At 37.4% G+C, this 19,232-nt stretch overlaps 1 protein-coding gene across 3 annotated transcripts in view; it reads left to right on the forward strand.

Moving 5' to 3' along the window:
* The window catches only part of LOC110156338 (exostosin-1), a 181,940-nt gene that overhangs the window by 147,650 nt on the left and 15,058 nt on the right, over nucleotides 1-19,232 (forward strand). For all 3 annotated transcript variants that reach the window (XM_020920549.2, XM_055149686.1, XM_055149687.1), the window contains 4 exons: nucleotides 460-592; nucleotides 5,781-5,899; nucleotides 7,329-7,424; nucleotides 17,146-17,235. In XM_020920549.2, coding sequence (XP_020776208.1) covers nucleotides 460-592; nucleotides 5,781-5,899; nucleotides 7,329-7,424; nucleotides 17,146-17,235 — 438 coding nt within the window. The remainder of the gene's footprint in view (nucleotides 1-459; nucleotides 593-5,780; nucleotides 5,900-7,328; nucleotides 7,425-17,145; nucleotides 17,236-19,232) is intronic.

The following is a 19,232-nucleotide window of genomic DNA, read 5'->3' on the forward strand; positions in this document are numbered from 1 at the left end:
ATGCCCTTGCTCCACTGTGTTTTTAAACTCCTTTAGTAGAATAATTTGGATAATTTCAGCCCTGGAATTGTCAATTTCTACTTAACTACAGGTAAAAAGTAGCTGTTAACATGAAAACTACAGATTCATGACATCACAAGGTGAAACAGAGCAGTTTGAAATGATGCAATGGAGATGTGGACATACTAATAAACCAGAATTACTCAAACATGCGTGAATGAGACAAAGCACAACTCCAGGTATGTTTTTGAGGAGGTAACAGCATTATAATCTTAAGGCTCACAAGAGAGCTCCAGAGAACGGTGTTTAATCATTGTTTATATGTAGTCATGTATCACAGTCAAACAGCCCAAGGGAACCACTCGCTTGTCAGAACAGATTAAAACTTCTTGAGTAGAGACAACGGAAATTAATTAATTTCCGTGACTAACTTTGATGTATGTTTATTTTTCCTTCCAGATCATTCAGGACCGTGTGGACTCCCATATCTCCAGAAATCATTTGTTGTGGAATTCATTGCCCGGAGGTCTCTATGCACTCCCCCAATACTCTACAGACCCTTCGCAGTTTCCCTTTTACTACCACAAACTGGGTACGTATATTCTGTGCATACTGTTGTTGTGTCCCTAGGCATGACACCTCACTCACCCTGCTTATGAACAATCGCAGTTGGTCTCTTGTCTGTATGAGTATGGGGTAAAAATTCTGATGATTGACATAACATTGTAAACATTAATTATTCTGAAAATCCCAAGTCAGATGATTATGCTGAGATATTTGTAACTTATAATTAAGAGTTTTGGCAAATATGTAGCACTGGAGAAGTCAAATCAGATCTTTTGATACCTTGGTAGATGCATCATTTTTTACCCTCCCTTACAGCAAAAATCACAATATGTCAACTTTATAATGCCCTCAGAAGCTTGCATATTGGAAATAGTTTTAGTGTCAAAAGTTCAGCAACTAAAGCTATATAGGCAGAAGTATTGGTAAAGTTTCACCATCTTCTATCGTCTGTATGTATCCGTGGGTGTGTGTGTGCCGTGTCTCTCCGTGGACTGCTGTAACTCAGATCGATGTTTGGCTTTCTCAGTGGAGCTGTGGACTCAGGGGTTAGTGGGATCGAGGAAGAGGGAATTGTGGGATATAGGCAGAGATGGGCTGCACTAAATCTCTATTTTAGCTCCTGCCTTGGTCTTCGTCACCAATGCTGCTGCTGCTACCGCTGCTCCTGCTCAGGGAATAAAGTTCTGTGGATGTCTGAGGCGGTCTTGCCATAACTTTTGATGGCCAAGCAGTTGCAAATTTGGCCGTAAAGTTTAAAAAAGTTTGACTTACTGCGACAGCGCGGTGCCCTCTCCAGCCGGGGGAAGATCTTTATGTCAGGTTGTATAATAGTGGGGCATATACTGCACTGTTTGGCTTGGTCGTGAAACCTAAATGTGGAGATGTAATGAGATACGAGTTAAAGGTACTTTCCTGGTGGAGTATTTTCCGCCTACTTATGTCCTTGGGGATGTTATTGTTTGCCCAATCAAGTTTTTTATTGCACAGAAATACCTTTAAAAACCTAAATTCTTACTGGGAGCATGTTTAGGTATGCGCCGATTAGAGATAGACCAATATATTAGTTTGTTGATATATCAAGCTGATATTTGCGCATACTACTTTCATGATATCGGTTAAGTTGATATTGTGATTGGACCTTTAATGGGACTGATTTAGGCCTATAAAGTCTCATAATGTTTCACTTTTATTCACACAAAACTGTTATTTGGAGGATAAATAAGAGTTGCATAGCACAATTCAATCTCTTGTGTAAGAAGATAAGTGTGTTTTAAAAAAAATAATTGCCATTGTCTGTCCCTACACTGGTATCAGTTAATAATGGATATCATCAGATACTTAAAGTCAAAGTACCAATATTGGAACAGAAAAAGCAGCATCGGTACATCTCTAAGCATGGGTACATCTACATAAATCTGCCCTTACGTTGTGCTTCTTTCACTAAACAATATGTTTGAACTGAATGCTTAACACACTGTTTGTATATAAGGAGTAGGGAGTGTGCAATTATTAATAGAATATAAGACTGTGAATGACTTGCCTGAATAGAGTGACTTCAAGGTCTTGTTGGTATATCTCTCATAGTCACACTTGTTCTCTTATTTATTTATGTTCTGTGGTGGGTGTTTGTATGGTGCTTATGTCACTGTGTTGTCTTGTCTTTGTGTTAAAGCATGGGATCGCTTATCCCAAGACATATATCAATCTTATACAATATTATATGTCAATATTATTCCTACTATTATATCATTAAAACAAGATTTTTATTTATTTGTTGTTTTATAGAATATGTTTAAATAAATCTTTAGAGGTGTTATTTGAAAGACAGTTTAGCAGGTTCATAGATTTATATGTAATATATGAATAACTGGAGAATTCTGTGAAATAGAAAATAATGTTTATGTATTGTATACTGATGACATTATTACACACACGGGGGCCAAATTTGGCCCGCGATATAATTATATTTGGCCCACGAGATCATATCAAATATGTATTAGAACTGGCCTGCTGGCTACACATAGGCTATAGAGACATTATTTATTTAAAATTGTGTTTTATTTTATATTCTGCTTGTTATGGATTCAGTGTTTAAACAAAACTCTTATCAAACATTAATTTTAATAAGATAATAAGGTTTAACATTACAGAAAACATGCAGATGTTGTTGAAATTTTTCAGATGTTGCTGAAATTTTTCAATAATTATTTAGTTTTGCTCACAACTTAGTCCCAATTTTTAATTTTGGCCTTCTGTGAATTAGAGTTTGGCACCCCGTTCTCGATTATTGGTATTACAATCTCTGCTACTTCAACTACTATTACTGTGACTACTACCACTTTTACTTTGACAGTGCTTCAGTGTTACGGTGCATCTATTACCATCTGTAAATATGCATAAATTAATGACAAATGTTTCCGTAGTGAATAAATGAGAGAGCGAATGGTTGTCCTCTATATTAGCATCACTGTCCAGGCTCGTTATTGGACTCCAGTATCAGTTACTTGCACCACAGCTTCAGTGCCATAATGCCATACAACAATACAATACCCAGAAAACAATGACATAATTCATCTCAGTTGTCTCAAATGAGCAGCAGCAGAAATCTAAGCCAGGTAAATGTAGCTGCCGTCCGTCATGTGTAATTTTCCATCGCCTGGATACGTGTGCGTGCCGGGACCGGGGACTACACACACGCACCAGGATAAGTGCTCTTTAGTGTCGGCCCATCCATCTGGCTGACATGTGGCCCCTGACCGGCCCTCTCAGGTGGGCTCAGCTGTACTTATGGCAGCCTGAGGTCTACCCTTGTGGTGGGGTCGTATAAATAAACTCAGACCTGATGTCTCTCAATGCTTTTACTGGGAAGGAGCCAGAAACACCTTAAAAGAAATGCCCATGTTCTAGTGTTACCTAAATGATGATTAGGAAAAAAAGATATACTATAGCCAAGATGAAAATATTAAATTTCTTCCTGTTTGTCTCTATATATAGGAATAATGCTATGCTAGGTTATGTTTCAGTGATACGTTATAATGAAATATAGGATTGTTTTACAGTGGACTGGAATTGAAAAATGTGCTCTTATTGTTACCGAAGTGAGTAAGTGAAAATAATTTAAAGTAACAGTTATTTATTTATGTATTTGTTTATATATTTATGTATTTATATTTTATGCATGTTATTACTCTATACTCTTTATACTTTAGACTCATACACACAGGGTTAAAAAAAAATTATATTACCATTATGTTCTAATTTTTCTATTATTATTATTAGATCAATATTGTCATTTTCAGTGAACAAAATGTAAAATAATGATGTTTGTATTTTATAGTTTATTATGAGCATCACAAAAAGTTTGCTTTACCAGAACATCACTGAGCAGCCTTTCCTTCTGAACAACACAGAAAGTAACTTTGTCATCTGGAAACCGTTCAAACCAGAGGAACAGTTGCTGCACATTGGCACTGGGCTCTCGTGTTGATCCGCTGCTGCTGCGTTAGAGGCCGGTCCAAAGAGGATGGGGAGGTTCTGGGGACAGGAAGTGCCAACAGACCGCCTGTGTGACTGACAGGAGCCAACTGGACCATAAAGACTCAACACACACAAAAACAAGCCAGGACCCCCCCACAAGATAACCAAATGAGAGCTGTAAGAATGGCAGACATGTGGGACAGGGAAATCATCAAATGGACTGTAAACTTAATAGACACAGTACAGTATTTGTCAAATTTCTGTTACTTCAAAATGTAATTTCTTAAGTAGGAGTAATACCCATTAAATTTAATTAAATTATATTATGCTATTTTCTGATCTGTCATAATGTTGTTTCCTTGTCAAAAATATACCTGGAGTTGTGTTTTGTTTCATTCACACAAACCCTGTATATTTAGGCTCAGTTCTTCTCTTAAACAGAAAACACCGTGTTCCACCTCTTGATGTCACGTGGTAATACAGGAAGTGCTCAACTGTGTTGTCAAACTTCATACATCTTCATTTGAATAATTTGGATAATTTCTGCCCTGAAATTGTCAAACTCTACAGAACTAAAGGTAAAAAGAAGCTATTAACTTGAAAACTACCCCTAGATGACATCACCGGGTGGCAAAGAGCATTTTGAGCTTTGGGAATGTAGGTACCCAGGGTTACTGTGTGTTTGAATGAAACAAAATATAACTCTGGGTCTGTTTTTGATGTGGTAACATTATAACATGACGTAAAGTCCACAAGAGTCAATTTTGTTTTTTTAATTTTAACATAATTATACTATTATCATGACTAATGATCCATTACTCATTATTTCTTGAGTATGGGCATTGTTTTTGTTTGCATTTTAACATTATGTTGTTCTTACACTCTATTTGAAATACATCCTTAATACAGTCAGTAGTAGTGGTAGTATTTTCAGTAGTAGGAGTAGTATTAACCCAGTTAAATAACCCAGGGGTGGGCAGTAATTTTTTCCATGGGGAAAGAGAAAATATTGTGCAGGGCCGGGCCAAAATGCTTAACTCAATTCTGCATAATGTTAATTGTATTTCTTTATAAAAAGCAGTAAATAGCATTGTTTTGACAAGCTGGTAAGACCGGTAAGAGTTTATGTTATGACTAAGCAATGAAAAAGTGAGGTTGCCTTACAAAAAATGTCAATTACAAATCACCTCTAAAATAAAAGTAATGCAGCTTTAGTCCATGCATGAGGTAAAAGTATAAAACATGTTTATTTTGTAATACCAAATTAGCTTAAAGGGGCCTGTCAGAGTCAACCAAAGGGTCGTATGTGGCCAGGAGCTGTACAATGCCCAACTTTCCATGATGTTTATTGTGATTTGCATGTTGCATTTTACTTTTCGTGTTAATATATAGTATAATTCTGCCTCCTAACCATTACGCACATGCAGAGAATTTGACAATATTTAATTAATGAATGAAGATAGATTTTCCAAAATAAATAGATGGCAGCAAATACACAGTCCATCATTCACACTCAGATGAAAGTGCCTCCTATAGTTATGCTTTAGCTCCTGGTTTGGACATGTTTACTAATGCTCGCTCATGTGCAGCTCTACTACGGCCCCTGTCACGAAGATGGATGACAGGTGCAGCCCAGCGCTCCTCCGATCCCCCCAAAACTACCTACAACTGCATATACGATCACTTCACTATATAGTATTGTTATATTTGTGTATTTTCTGTGTGTGTTTTTGCAGGTAAAAGCCCCATGCAGCAGTTCACAGCGGTCATCCACACAGTAACACCGCTCCAGGCCCAGATCTCCCCTGTGTTAAAGCTCATCATCGCTGTGGCCAAGTCCAAGTTCTGTGCACAGGTGGGAGCAGGATAACAAAGGCAGGGGCTAATGGCGGTTAATAGTGCTATATCTAACAAAGTGAGACAGACTGGTTATTTACCTCAGGAGGGAGGTCTATTATGAACACTGTGGAGTTAATTTAGTAGGTAAATAGTAGATGAAAAGATGAATTAATGGCTGGCTTGAAGAGCAAGTAATAAGTACACATCATTGTCTGATTTAAAGGGCTAGGCATGAGATAAAATACTGGTTGCAAATATATTATTGTAATGGGGATCTAAACCAGAAGATATTTAAAGTCAATGTCTTTTGTTGTTTGCATTTCATCTTTGGAACGAGGAATTTCTAATGCAAAAAATCTTATGGAAATTCAGTTCAAAAATTGCAAAAATCATTATTCTCCCAGTTTGTTTTGAAATGAGTACAATCATTTTAGTTAGAGTTAAATAATCATATAATATAATCATTTTAAACTTTTCTGATGGAGTTTCCACCAACTTTTCTCAATGGAGATGTTATTGTTTTGCCTGTAATGTTGCACAGTATGGCATTAAACCTATCTATCTCCATGGAAACAAGCAAGCCGAGTTGTAAGTTAAAGAGACAGTTCATACTAAGAATACATATTTTAAGAAATTAGCAATAAAAACACCTGTAAATTCCATGGAGACTAGGGATGTAACAATAACCGATATACCGTGATATCACATCGTCAAAGTTCTCACAGTAATATCGTGGACCATCACAATATATCGAATTACAAGACTTCTTTGCTTAAATTAAGAGTTATGGTGCAGCAATAACTAAAAAAACACAGAGCGAACTACATAGACCATGATCCTTTGCTCCATTTCAGTGTAGTGTATAATCCTCATCAAAAACATATCCAGAGTTGTGTTTTGTCGAGTTCTTCTCTCAAACAGAAAACACTCTGTTCCATCTCAGGATGTAATGTGTTAAAACAGGAAGCTCCACGGTGTTTTTAAACTCCATACACCTTCACTAGAATCATTTGGATTATTTCAGCCCTGGAATTGCCAATCTCTACCGAGCAAAATGTAAAAGGTAACTGTCAACTGTCAACGAAAACTACAGAGGATTTTAAGCTTTGGAGATGTAGACAGACTAATAATAAAGGATTACTCAAACATGTGTGGCTGAAACAAAACACAACTCTAGGTGTGTTTCTGAGGAGGTAACAATGTTCTAACACAACTTAAAGCTTAGAAGAATAAATTTGGTGTATTAATATAGGGCCTTTACGTAAATAAGTGCTTACAAATTGTGATCACCTAAAAAACCCAACCTCAGACCCTCTTTTTACTTTTACTCCTTTCAAGCCGTCCTGTGTCCTCATGTGGGCTCGGCGTCAGGAAAGTGGTTCTGGAAACCTCTTTATTCTCTCAGTGCGGGGCCTATTAACCTTCTCGTTGTGTGTTTCAAACAGATCGTGGTTTTGTGGAACTGTGACAAGCCTTTACCTCAGAGGAACAAGTGGCCCTCCACCAGTGTGCCTCTCTCTGTCGTCCAAGGACACAACCAGGTAAGCAACAGCTGCCAGCACCCGCCCGCTGTTGTGCAATTACAAACTAGAAAGCATCTAATCTCCGCTTCATAAACAGGCTTTGTAAAGTCCTTTAAAGTACTCTAGCACACACTTTGGATCAGAAATGGCAGCGTTGTCCTTCTGGTGGTGTCTAAATGTTTGTTGCTTAAGTATAAAAATGGAGCTGTAGTGTAGAATCCTAAAAGTGAGAAAATACTAAATCACTACACAAAAAAGCCAAAGCAGAAATTCATTTTGGCAACCTTCACAGTTGTATCTGGAAAAAATGAAAAATTGACATTACAGTAAACATTTCAAAATAGTTTGCCATTCCAATTTAGGCTAATTTTTATTCAAATGGTTATTTCCACCTTTTTTACAAAACAAGTAAAAAAGTATACATTTCCTACACAATCAGTATATCTTTTTTGAAAATGTTGACAGGACTGGATTTGACTGGTGTTTGATGTTTGTGCACGTAGTGTTTTTTGTGTCGTTTTGTGTATGTGTTGAGTGTGGGAGGGTTTTTGTTTTGTTTTTGTCTGTTTTTGGTTTTGTGTGCTTAATTTCAAATTTATAAAGTATAGGCCTACATTTTCCCAAAGTATTAATCACTTACAGTATGTAATGTTAGAAAATATTATGTATCTGACCGTATTCCATCAGTTCAAAGTTATTGCTCATTGGTCAAAAGTAGTCACTGTTATTTGAGTTGGGTAACAAAAGACAGGCCTATGATTTAAGGAGTCATTCTCTACTATTGATGTCCTTAAAGAAACCATGTGATATGTGATGTTGTTATACATTGGTCCTATATACAGTGTAAAGAAGTGGACTAAGAAAGTGTGGTATCACCCATAGTGTTCAGCTCCAGTCAGGTCCAAATACAGAGCCAAATCCATATCAGGAATAGGAATAGGAATTTAATTACGGACAAAATCGCGAAATACAACACCAGGATCATGTAGAATGGGTTAACATTTTAAGACCAAAATGACGAGGCTCACTGCAGTTTGTTATGGAGAGAGGGGTGACAATTTTTCTATGTAAAGCCAATTGGAGCCAGAGTTGACAGAATGGGAAGCATGCCCATGATCACTTCCTTTTTGGAACACTGCAGCTAGTGGGTTATACAGTCTACAGCAGTGTTTCCAAAACTTTTTTTTTTCTGGGGACTCATATTTTAAAAGTCACAAACCTTTGTGACCCAAGTCTATAGACATTATTATTATTATACATTAATGAGGATATTTTATTGACTGAGTGATCATGTCTTTCTGAATAATTAGTAATAGTCAAGTTTTAAACAATGTAAAACAGTCATTGAACCAGCAAAAAAATAAATAAAAATACCCATAAGTCGCTTATTTGGAAATCAAATGTAGCCCAATTCTTTTTCTTTTCAAGATTCAATTGAACCAGCAATACTGGAACAAAATAGTCTGTTGAACTGTATGTTGTAGACCTACATGCAGATTGTGACAAGGCGACCCCCAAAAAACTCTTGCGACCCAGTCTATGGGAAACAATGGCCTACGGTCTGTCCTAATCAACTTCTTTCATCACTATTGCCCCATTGTAAGTGTTAATCTAAATTTACCACTGAACTTTACAACTCTTACTATACAAATTTATTAGACAACTATCAATAGAATGGCCTTCCAGTATATCTCAGTCTATTTTGTGTTTTTTGAAGCCTGTTACTATCCTCAGGTGTCTTTCATGATTGTGGCAGAGTTAACCCTTGCATCAGTGTGTGGGCGTCATTTGATTTGAGTGCTGCCTGAACCCAGCACACTGCCCCCTCACACCTGCGTCATTACTAAAATAAAAGCCCTCAAATCAGTCTAACAGTAGGTGAACGTTTAAAATCATTTCTCATCCAAAACAGATTAATTGTTAAGATTTCAAAAGTTGCTAATGAAATTACAGCAAACAGACTGCACAGATTGTTGCTGTAGCAGAGACATTTATGTTCATTTAATTCATAATTGTTCCATAATTGTGTGTCCTTTGTGCGCTGCTGTTTTGTTGTGCCCAATTTAATGCTCTATGAGATTGTAATTGTTAAAGCAAAGTTCGGCTGGGTGGTTTTAAATACTGGTAAACAAACTATTTCATGCGTCTGTGGCGATTGGAGGCTGTGTCCAGACAGGGTGTAATTTTGAGGCAGCAAATCAACTATCATTTTTACTGAAGACATGTTGTGTTTGTGCCCTAAAAGCTGTGACCAATATTACAAACTTTTTTGGAAGCTGAAAAATAGAATTCAATTTGGAAATATAATAATGGTCAATTTTTTTTTGTATGTAGTGTGGGATTTGTTGGCAGAAATACCATAATATGTGCATTAAAGGTGCACCATGTAACTTTTCTGGAGGGGGGTCTGCCACTTTATTCAATTACAGGTGTTTTATTGCTCAAAAATGCACAGAAAAGAAACATTCTTATTGTGAGCAAGCTTGATTGTCCACAGATCTGACCTTATAGTTAGAAAGAAAGTTATAGTGCACATTTAAAACAAATACATTAAAACTGCTTATCCTATTCTGCTCTGGAAAAATGTATTTGAAGGTGCACTGCGTAACTTTACTGGTAGAGCCTCACCACCTGTTTGTATTTAGGGAGATGTTATTGGCTTGGGCTGGAATGATCTACCACATTAAACTGATCAATCTTCATGGAGACGTCACCAGTCCAAGTTTGAAGTCAGATCTGTGAAGAAGCGACTCCAGTAACAGTAAGAATTAGGGATATTGTATCGTCAAATGTCTCACAATAATATTGTGGGCCATCAAAATATATCGAATTACAAGTTTCTTTGCTTAAAGGTTGTATAGAGGATTTTCCAAGGAACGAGAAATCCAGCAACTGTTTGTCCTTTTTCAAATGTTGCGCATGCGTGAAACCACCCCCCCTCCCCTACAGCTCCCTACGTAGAAACGCCTCCTTACGCCAGAAACAGGTTTGTTTACAGCCGGTGCGCTGCACATGACTTGTAAACAACTAACTACAGTGTTGGTTAGGCAAGGCGGAGAAGTGAGGAGCGGGGGGAAGAGCGGAGCAGGGAGCAGGGAGAGGAGAGAGGGAGAGTGGGAGAGTGAGGAGCAGGGAAGAGGGGTGCAGAGAAGGTTGCGCGGAGATTCAGTGCGAATGAACTAGCTACAACACGCAGCAGCAAGCGGACTCTTTCTTTGCCTTGAAAATTACGTTTTCAGACATAGGATATCGCTTTCGTGTCCTGAAAAACGTTTGTCTAGCTCTTGGAAATAAAGTATGTTTTCATAATAAGCAGAAGTGACCTGTCCAGGAGTAATTTGGCGACCAATGCGTCAGTCTTTAGACCCTGCGTCTGCTTCAGTCGCGCCATCGCTGGAATGAATCTTCAAGAATCACCTTAGTTTGGCTTCGCTGCTTTTCCCCTTGTCTTCTTCTTTCAGCAATCTCAAAAACGGACTTTCTTTTGCGGCGAACTGCTCCTGGATTCTTGTCTGCCATTGCAACAAACTTTGTGCTAACTGCGAGGAAGATATAGGTAAAAAAAAGCCGCTAAGAACTGTTGCGTTGGTGGAGTAAACAGCGTCTGTGCGGCTTGCGTCTGTGGACTGCGTGACAGGCGTACGTAAACCACGTACCGGCGGCGCGCAGGCAAGTCAGTTACGCTAGAAACGTAGGGAGATTGATTGACAGCCTGTCAGCTAACAGATAACGAGGCAATGTCGTTATCTATTGGCAAATGTTTAGCTGGCCCCACCACGTCCAGAGTTGATGAATTTTTATTCTCTTTTTTTTGGTCTTCATAATTACAAGGCTACTGCATCTCTATAATGCTATCATTGACAATTTGAAACAAAAAAAATCCTCCATACAACCTTTAAATTCATTGTTTTGACACAGCAATAGCTAAAAGAAACAGAGGGAACTATATAGACCATGATCCTCTGCTCTGTTTCAGTCCAATTTACCTGATGAAATAACTTATTAAGCACTTTTAGATCTTAACTCTTTGGTTTATGACAGAACCAAAGGCTTGTCAAGACATTTTAAAAAGAAAAGTATTCATAATATTGTTAGGTTCTACTTAATACCGCAATAAATATTGTACCGTGAGATGCATATCTTGAAAATATCGTACTGAGAAATTTGGATATCATTACATTCTTAGTAAGAATACATGTTTTCAAGGTATTTATTGCAATTAAATGAACTATAATGCAATATATGCTAGATAGATGTTTAAGGCTATACTGTGTAGCATTCTGAGGCAAAGCAATAACATCACCTTCACCTTTAAATAAAGATTTAGGTGTAGATTCAAGTTATTGTTGATCCTATCGTGACTAATTAACAATAAGTACAGTTTGCTCAAATGCAAATACTGATATGATAATTGACAGAAAGTGAAATCTAAAGTCCTAGCAGCGGTGATGGCATGACTTTGTTGGATCATCTCCCATTTGCTGATAGCCTGTTTACTCTGTTCCATATTAGCAGATGTCATGTGACCAAACATCTCATCAGAGGCAGAAAATTGCCTTGTGATCTTTATTTGAGCGGCCGGGCTTTAACCCACTCAGCCTAAACAAATGTTGTCAGTCACAGCGTCCCTGTGCTGGGTCCTATGGCGATGTCGACTAATTGCCACTGTTTGTTTCTATGTAAATGACTCCTACAAGCTCTGTATTCATTTTACATTCATCCAAAAGCAATCATTGTAAGTGTTGGAGCGTCTATGGGTCTATAATGTGTCGTGTGGTGCAGTGTTCACAGACCAGACAGATGCTGTGTTGTTCTCATTGTAATAACATCACAGTTTGTCACTATCAGCAGGTTATTTGGCAGTTAGCACGACTTTGTAATACCCACATAGTACACTGTTAGTCTTCTGGGCAATACTTAATGGTCTTGTTTATGTTGTGGTGCATTGTGCAATGAGGTAGTGTAATGAGTTGGAGGTGCATATCTGATGATGGTCAAGATAAATATTCTAAGTATTTGTAAATTAGATTACCTTTTATTAAATCGTGATGTTTAGCATTTTGTGTGGCATTTTTCACAGTAGTTTTTATGTGTATGACAATGCTACATCTAAAAATATCTAAAGGGGATATATGATTTTCAAACCATGAAAAGAGGAAGCGCAGTGAGGGCTGTCACAATAATTACAATATCGAGTTATCTTTCAATGCACGAAAGCTGGAACTATACATTCTGGGGTTCAATATTTATCGTGTTTACATTTTCTTTGCAATTCAGTCGTGGAGATTTTAGTTATTTCAGTTGTAATACAAAAAGATTTGAGCATTGGGGGGTTGAATAAATCACTTCTAGCCTAATTATGGCTAATTATTAGTTTGTTCTGCTATTTATGTGTTGCAGCTCAAGCCTTTTAATGATACTGTCTATTTAAATAATGGTTTAGTGGGATTATCCTACTTGTGTCAGTGGCATAAAGTAGTTTAAATATGATTGTTTATCATGATATTCCTCTGTCGCAAAATATAGTGCTGCAGAATTTCTTATTGTGGCAGGTCTAGTGGTTAGAGGGTCACTGGAGCGCAATGGTCCCCCAACCTGAAGGTCAGAGGATCAATTCCTGTTTGCTCCAAGTTCTGCCATTGTGTTTTTAGGCAGGACACTTCACCCGCTTAGTAAACCTATGAAAGCGATGTGAGTATGTGAGAGGCTGGGGGTGGTCAGAGAGGTACAATAAAGCAGCTACAATAGTAACTTACAGCGCACTGCTTTGAGAGGCCAAGTAAGTTATTCTCATTATGTAGTAGGTATTCAAATCTGTCTCGAATGGTTCCAGGTCTCAAAACTGACTTAAAGGTCCTGTTGGTGTATCACTCATGGTCATACCTGGTCTCTTATTCATTTATGTTTTATGGTGGATGTTTGTATGGTGCTTTTGTTGTTGTTGTGTTGTCCTGTCTTTGTGATAAAACACGTGATCCCCTCTCCCATGGGAAATTTCTCCCATGAGAGACAATAAAGGATTATCTTATCTTATTATTTTATCTTAAAAACGCATCACTAGTATACACATTCATGAGTAATAATATATTGATACCTTAATCTTACATTGCGCTCACATTCACTTACATTTTTGTTTCATATGTTATTACATTTTACCTTTTCCATATACCCTGTAACCTCTATGACTTGCATTACATTGATTGTCATTGCTATACACTTTATATACCTTTTCATTTCCTATAAAAGACATACTCATTCTACTTTACCATAAAACTGAATCCAGTTGCCATCAATACTAACATATATATCTTCATCAACTGGCCCACATAGTCACATGTTTGGACAACTTTGTATTGACAGATTTTTGTTTCAGATTGATTTTTGTTGCTCACGTTTGCATTTTAATGATACCAAAGAAGCGAGAGGGTCAGATGTTAAACCCTCAACCTGGTTTGGCTCAAGGGCAGGGCACACAGGTCACCTGGGGATTGATGGCATTGGGTTAACTTGAAATGACCTCTGATTAGTGCGTGTTGAAAGGGACATGGCTGGAGTAGTCTTTAATGAAAGGTCATATGTGTTTACAATGCTGGGAATAAAGACAAATGACAGTTAGTAAAGCCAAATTTACTTGTGTATATGGTTATTGATTGGAAAATTCAGCTAAACATTCAATGTCTGTCTGCACATTGGGGTTACAGGTTGAGTGAATCCAGAGTGTATAAAGAAGTTGTCTTTATGTATTTATTTATTTATTTACTTAATAGGGACAGTGCATATTAATGAACATCTACAACATTGCAGTGTAAATATGCCAGATTATAGCAAGACTGCTAATTTCCATCTGTAGTCCCTAGGCAGGTAACACCACATGTTAGGAAAAGAAATGTATTCATAGACATAATAGTGAAATAAAAACACTACAATCATGTACATTGGGTTAATACAAACATTTTAAGACCAAAATGACAAGGCTCACTCCAGCAGTTACAGAGAGAGGGGTGATCATTTTTTAATGTAAAGTCATTTGTAGCCAGAGTTAATGGAGCTGGAAGCTCCTCCGTACTCACTACCTATTTGGAACATGGTAGCTAGCGGGTTAGCTATCTCCATATATATGTATACACTATGAGTGAATCCGAGATATTGACCAGTTTGTCGTTTTGCTAACATTAAAAGAGACACCAATAAAAATCAGTAGTGTGCATTTCAATTATCCTGTTCTGAACTGTTCTTCTGAAAACATCGATCCAACCTGCATGTCTGGTGGAGTTTACAACACTTGCTTGTGTCCATGGAGATACTAATGCTTTGCCTGTAATGTTCCCCACTATGGCATTAAACTTATCTATCCAAGCAATAAATGTTTAGCAGTAAAAATACTATACTTGAATAAACACAAGATTGAAAAAAGTAATGCCATACAGTGGAATATTCCTGGCAAAGCATAATCTCCACATGGAGTCAAGCAGTTGGCAGAGCGTCCAACAGAAATCTTACATAGAGTACATTTACATAATTTATTTTTCCTATCACATTACTGAGACACTGTCCTCTTGGTTTCCACAGTAACCACAAGCACATGCATGAATCTGTACCTGTGCATTGACCAAGTACAGACAACTTTACTGCAATAATTATTATAGTGAGCAAATATTCCTTTTCAAACCGGCTTGGCTATTCTCCTCTGGCATCAACTTAAACGTTTTCTTTTTTTATTTTGAGGTTCAGTAAACGTACAGTATACGCAATGAATGTCTACCATGTAACTAAGTGCCTATTGACTTCATATTTTGCCTATTTAAATTATAAAGTTTAGAAAGTACAGAATGTTCGAGAAATACCTTCAAAGTTGTATTTTGAGCAAGTACACACTGCGCACTGCAGATCAGTTAGGGACAAGATACAACATTTCACATCAGTAATGCACCAATATCATCCTCATCAGTGTTGGTAGCAGGGATCAGTCTGTTACGATCATGTCCCAGATAGCTTTGTGATACTTTGGGCTTTAAACTTGAAATTACTGACATGAAGACATAAAGGGAGGTCGGTACATCTCCAAAAGGCCCCTGTGGAAGAGGCAGGAGTCACGGCGGATATAAAAAGAGGAAATAGCTGGAAAGAGAGCCACAAAGATAAGGTCCGCACCATTGAACTGTCCCCCTGATCTCAGCAGGATCTAATCTCTGTTCTGGGGCAAAGGGCATCCATGGACGCCCGGAGGAAGACGAGCGGCCATAACAGGCACCAGGTGGGCAGGGGACGGATGGAGAGCAGGGCAATGAAGGTTCACGTAGGTTTAGTTATGAGTGACAATGGGCTTAAATGCTGGGATGGGATACTAAATTGGTGTGTATAGTTCTAATATGAGTAGTACTTACAAGTTAAATTGACTTGAATTCAGAAGTTTGTCTTGCCTTTTGGACTTTTTTGGTTTGTTTACTTTATAAATGTTATTGTTTGGGAAATGTATTAATTGAAACCAGTTCCTACAATAAATCTCTAAAACTAACAAACGTGCTCAAGGCAAAGAAGATGTATGTTCTGATTTTAAACTTTTGCTTTTTTACATACACTTTTCATTCACTTGCATGCTGATAAGGTGACCTGGATATTTAACCCACAAATACCTTGCTCAAAGGTAGCCACACTAAACTCTGCCACTGTCTATGTCTATACTGGGTACACAGTCAGCTCTTTCATAGTTGGCAAGTGGTGTAGACCAGCGTTTCTCAAACTGAAGTACACGGATGCCTTTGCAGTTTCAGTGTTTGCTTAATTTAGAATCTGCTTTATCCATTTTCCGTATTTTTTTCTTTAGAACTCTTGTAACAATAGTGTAGATCTACTATACACTTGGTTTAGCTTTAATTTAGACCTGGAAATGTCCTATTATGAACCAGTTTAGATCCAGATCTTTTCCAAAATTGTGTGATATATTTGAGAGCCACTAACTGATAGATCTTGAGATTAAGCCAAGAATCTATTTTTCATGAAAGCTTGCTTTGTTTTTATATATAACCATATTGCATTTCTGCTTTTGACCTACAAATGCAAGATGACCCACTGACCCATTGCCAAAAATTGACAAAAATCGATGTTGGGTGCTACTAATTTACCACAGCTAATTAAACTTTCTCCATAAATGACTAATGAAACACCATCCAACCAGCCAGTCACAACACATTATCCTTCATGGCTCTCTACTTTAAGCTGTGATTAAAGTCACCGTGTATTTTCTATGCCACACTTGGATAATTTAAAGGAATTTGGGAGCTTTGCGGTTATTTTCATTTGATGTTGTCCTTAATCTCCTGACGAGTTTGCTGCTGTCGACAGGCCCATTAGTTTTGACTGGAAGAAGACGTTAACCTTGTGAATATTTGTGGTGCCACTTGGAAATTAAGCCTCTTAATATCACCCTGGGGGGCTTTTAATTCAATTTCTACTTTATTTCTGACACTAAATCTGTGTTGAACATAAATACACAAACGTCACTAAACATATTTCAATTACGTAGAGAGATTACTCAAAATACACGAACCAGCGCTTGCTCAAACATGTGAGACTGTAATTGGATGTTTATGTATGCAAATTGATTGTTGGGAACTATTGTAATACTGTGTAGGACTGTGTGTAGGATTTGAAGTATGTTTACTCATTTTCAGAGCTGTTTCTGTCCATGTATGACAGTATAAATAATAAATATTTATATTAGATCTTTTTGTCTTTTCAGATGATAACCAGCCGTTTTTTCCCACACGATGCCATTGCCACAGACGCTGTCCTTAGTCTGGATGAAGACACTGTTCTGTCCACCAATGAGGTGAGTGTATGGTCTCCACAAGTCATGTTCTTATTCATGTAAAGCATTTTCTACTTTAAAATGTTACTCTCAATTTAAAGGTGCGTTGTGTAACTTTTCTGGTAGAGGGTCAATCAAATGCTTTTCTTCACGGAGATGTTATTGCTTTGACTGGAATGTTTTGCAGTATGACATTAAACATTTCTATCTTCATGGAGAAACCAGATGTGGAGACGCAACTCTGCTCACATTCAGAATGCCCATTTTTCTAGGTATTTTTGAGTTTTAAAACCACCTGTAATTTAATAAATGTAAGGTAGCTCTCTGTAATGCCATATTGTGGAACATTCTAAGCAGAACAATGACATATCCATAGAAACAAGAAGGTGTCAGACCCCCAACTGAAAAATTATACAGTGCACCTTTAATTACACATTCATTATTCTTCTTGTGGTGCTCAAAGTTATGACTGAAAATAATGTGCCTAACAGTGGTTTTAAAGAGGGGACTTATTACACTTCTATGGGATATTAACTGCAAACACATGACATATGTAGGTCATGATGTTAACTTTTATTGTTTTGAAAATGCTATATTCACCCAAAATAACATATTAACATGTTTTATAAGGTTCACTTTCATTTTTTGACACTCCGAGTACCCCCTCCATCACTCCCCCTTCAGAGCGCTCACAACACAGTCGAAGTTTCTCTAATGAAGCTACCGCGCATTACATCAGGTTTGTGAAGTTGCAACATATTGTTTTGTATCATGCTTTTTTATATATATATAAATAGTACTGCTTGTGGAAAGGAGGGTTCAAATAGGGCCTGGAAGAGATCGCTAGATTACTCAGACATATATGGATGACTAAAACTCTAATCTAAAACCTCTTCGGGTATGCTTTTGTTGAGGAAACAACATTATAACAGGGTAGAGAGCTCCATAAAGTCAATTTTGCATAATACCCGCTCTTTAAGAAAGAAATATGTAAAATACTACTTCAACAGTGCAGTGCCTGAAATATCATGTATACAAGCGCACATTCTTTGTCCACACTGGGTAAAAGATGCAAATGTCTAAACACTTTATCGATCCTCGCTTGAATAAGGCAGTCGTTCCACGCACAGTCATGAATACCATTCATTACAGAGGAATTGGCTCCCTGCACCAAACAATGCAATAGCCACTATAAAGTAGACAGGGAAATGTGCTTAGCCTCTATAAGGACCACCTCAGATCCAGTGGGAGGAGGGAGAAGTTCAGCAATGAGACAAGTTTGACCAACAGACATCTTTGTTGAGAGAATTTAGTGCCCCTTACAATTAAACTGAGTATCTCCATTGTAAAGTAGTCACACAAATTCAATGGTACATCATTCACAGACCACAGTTCAAGGCAACTACTCCTGAATTACTGATAATCAAACATGGCATTGGCTGCGGCTTGTGGAACCGTGAAGTTTTCTCTAACAGAACGATGGTTGGACAGTTGTTTAAAGAGCCCATATTGAGCTATTTTCTGATCTATTTTGTAATGTATTTTCCTAATCAAAAACAGACCTTATGTTTTGTCTCATTCACACAGCTTTGCATATTTAGGCAGTTATTTTCTTTAACAGAAAACACTTGATCTTGTGATGTCATATGGTAATACAGGAAGTGCTCCACTGTGTTTTTAAACTCCATACAGCTTCACTAGAATCATTTGGATAATTTCAGCCCTGGAATTGCCAATCTCTGCTGAACTAAAGGTAAAAGGTAGCTGTTAATCTGAAAATGACAACATCATAATATCACAAGGTGGAACAGAGCATTCTGAGCTTTGGAGATGTAGACAGACTAATAATAAAGGATTACAGTATTTTTCTGATTATAAGACACACTTAAAATCCTTAAATTTTTTTTCAGAAATTGACAGTGCTTCTTATTTATTAATTCTGGTTGTGGTTACTGACCTCGAACCGATTTTATGTGGTACGTAGAGTTCAAAAATCTGTCAAAATGTTTTCAATATGA

The sequence above is a fragment of the Boleophthalmus pectinirostris genome, unplaced genomic scaffold (assembly GCF_026225935.1).
Source record: "Boleophthalmus pectinirostris isolate CB_2022bp ecotype Guang Dong unplaced genomic scaffold, ASM2622593v1 HiC_scaffold_13, whole genome shotgun sequence".
In the NCBI taxonomy this organism is placed as follows: domain Eukaryota; kingdom Metazoa; phylum Chordata; class Actinopteri; order Gobiiformes; family Gobiidae; genus Boleophthalmus; species Boleophthalmus pectinirostris.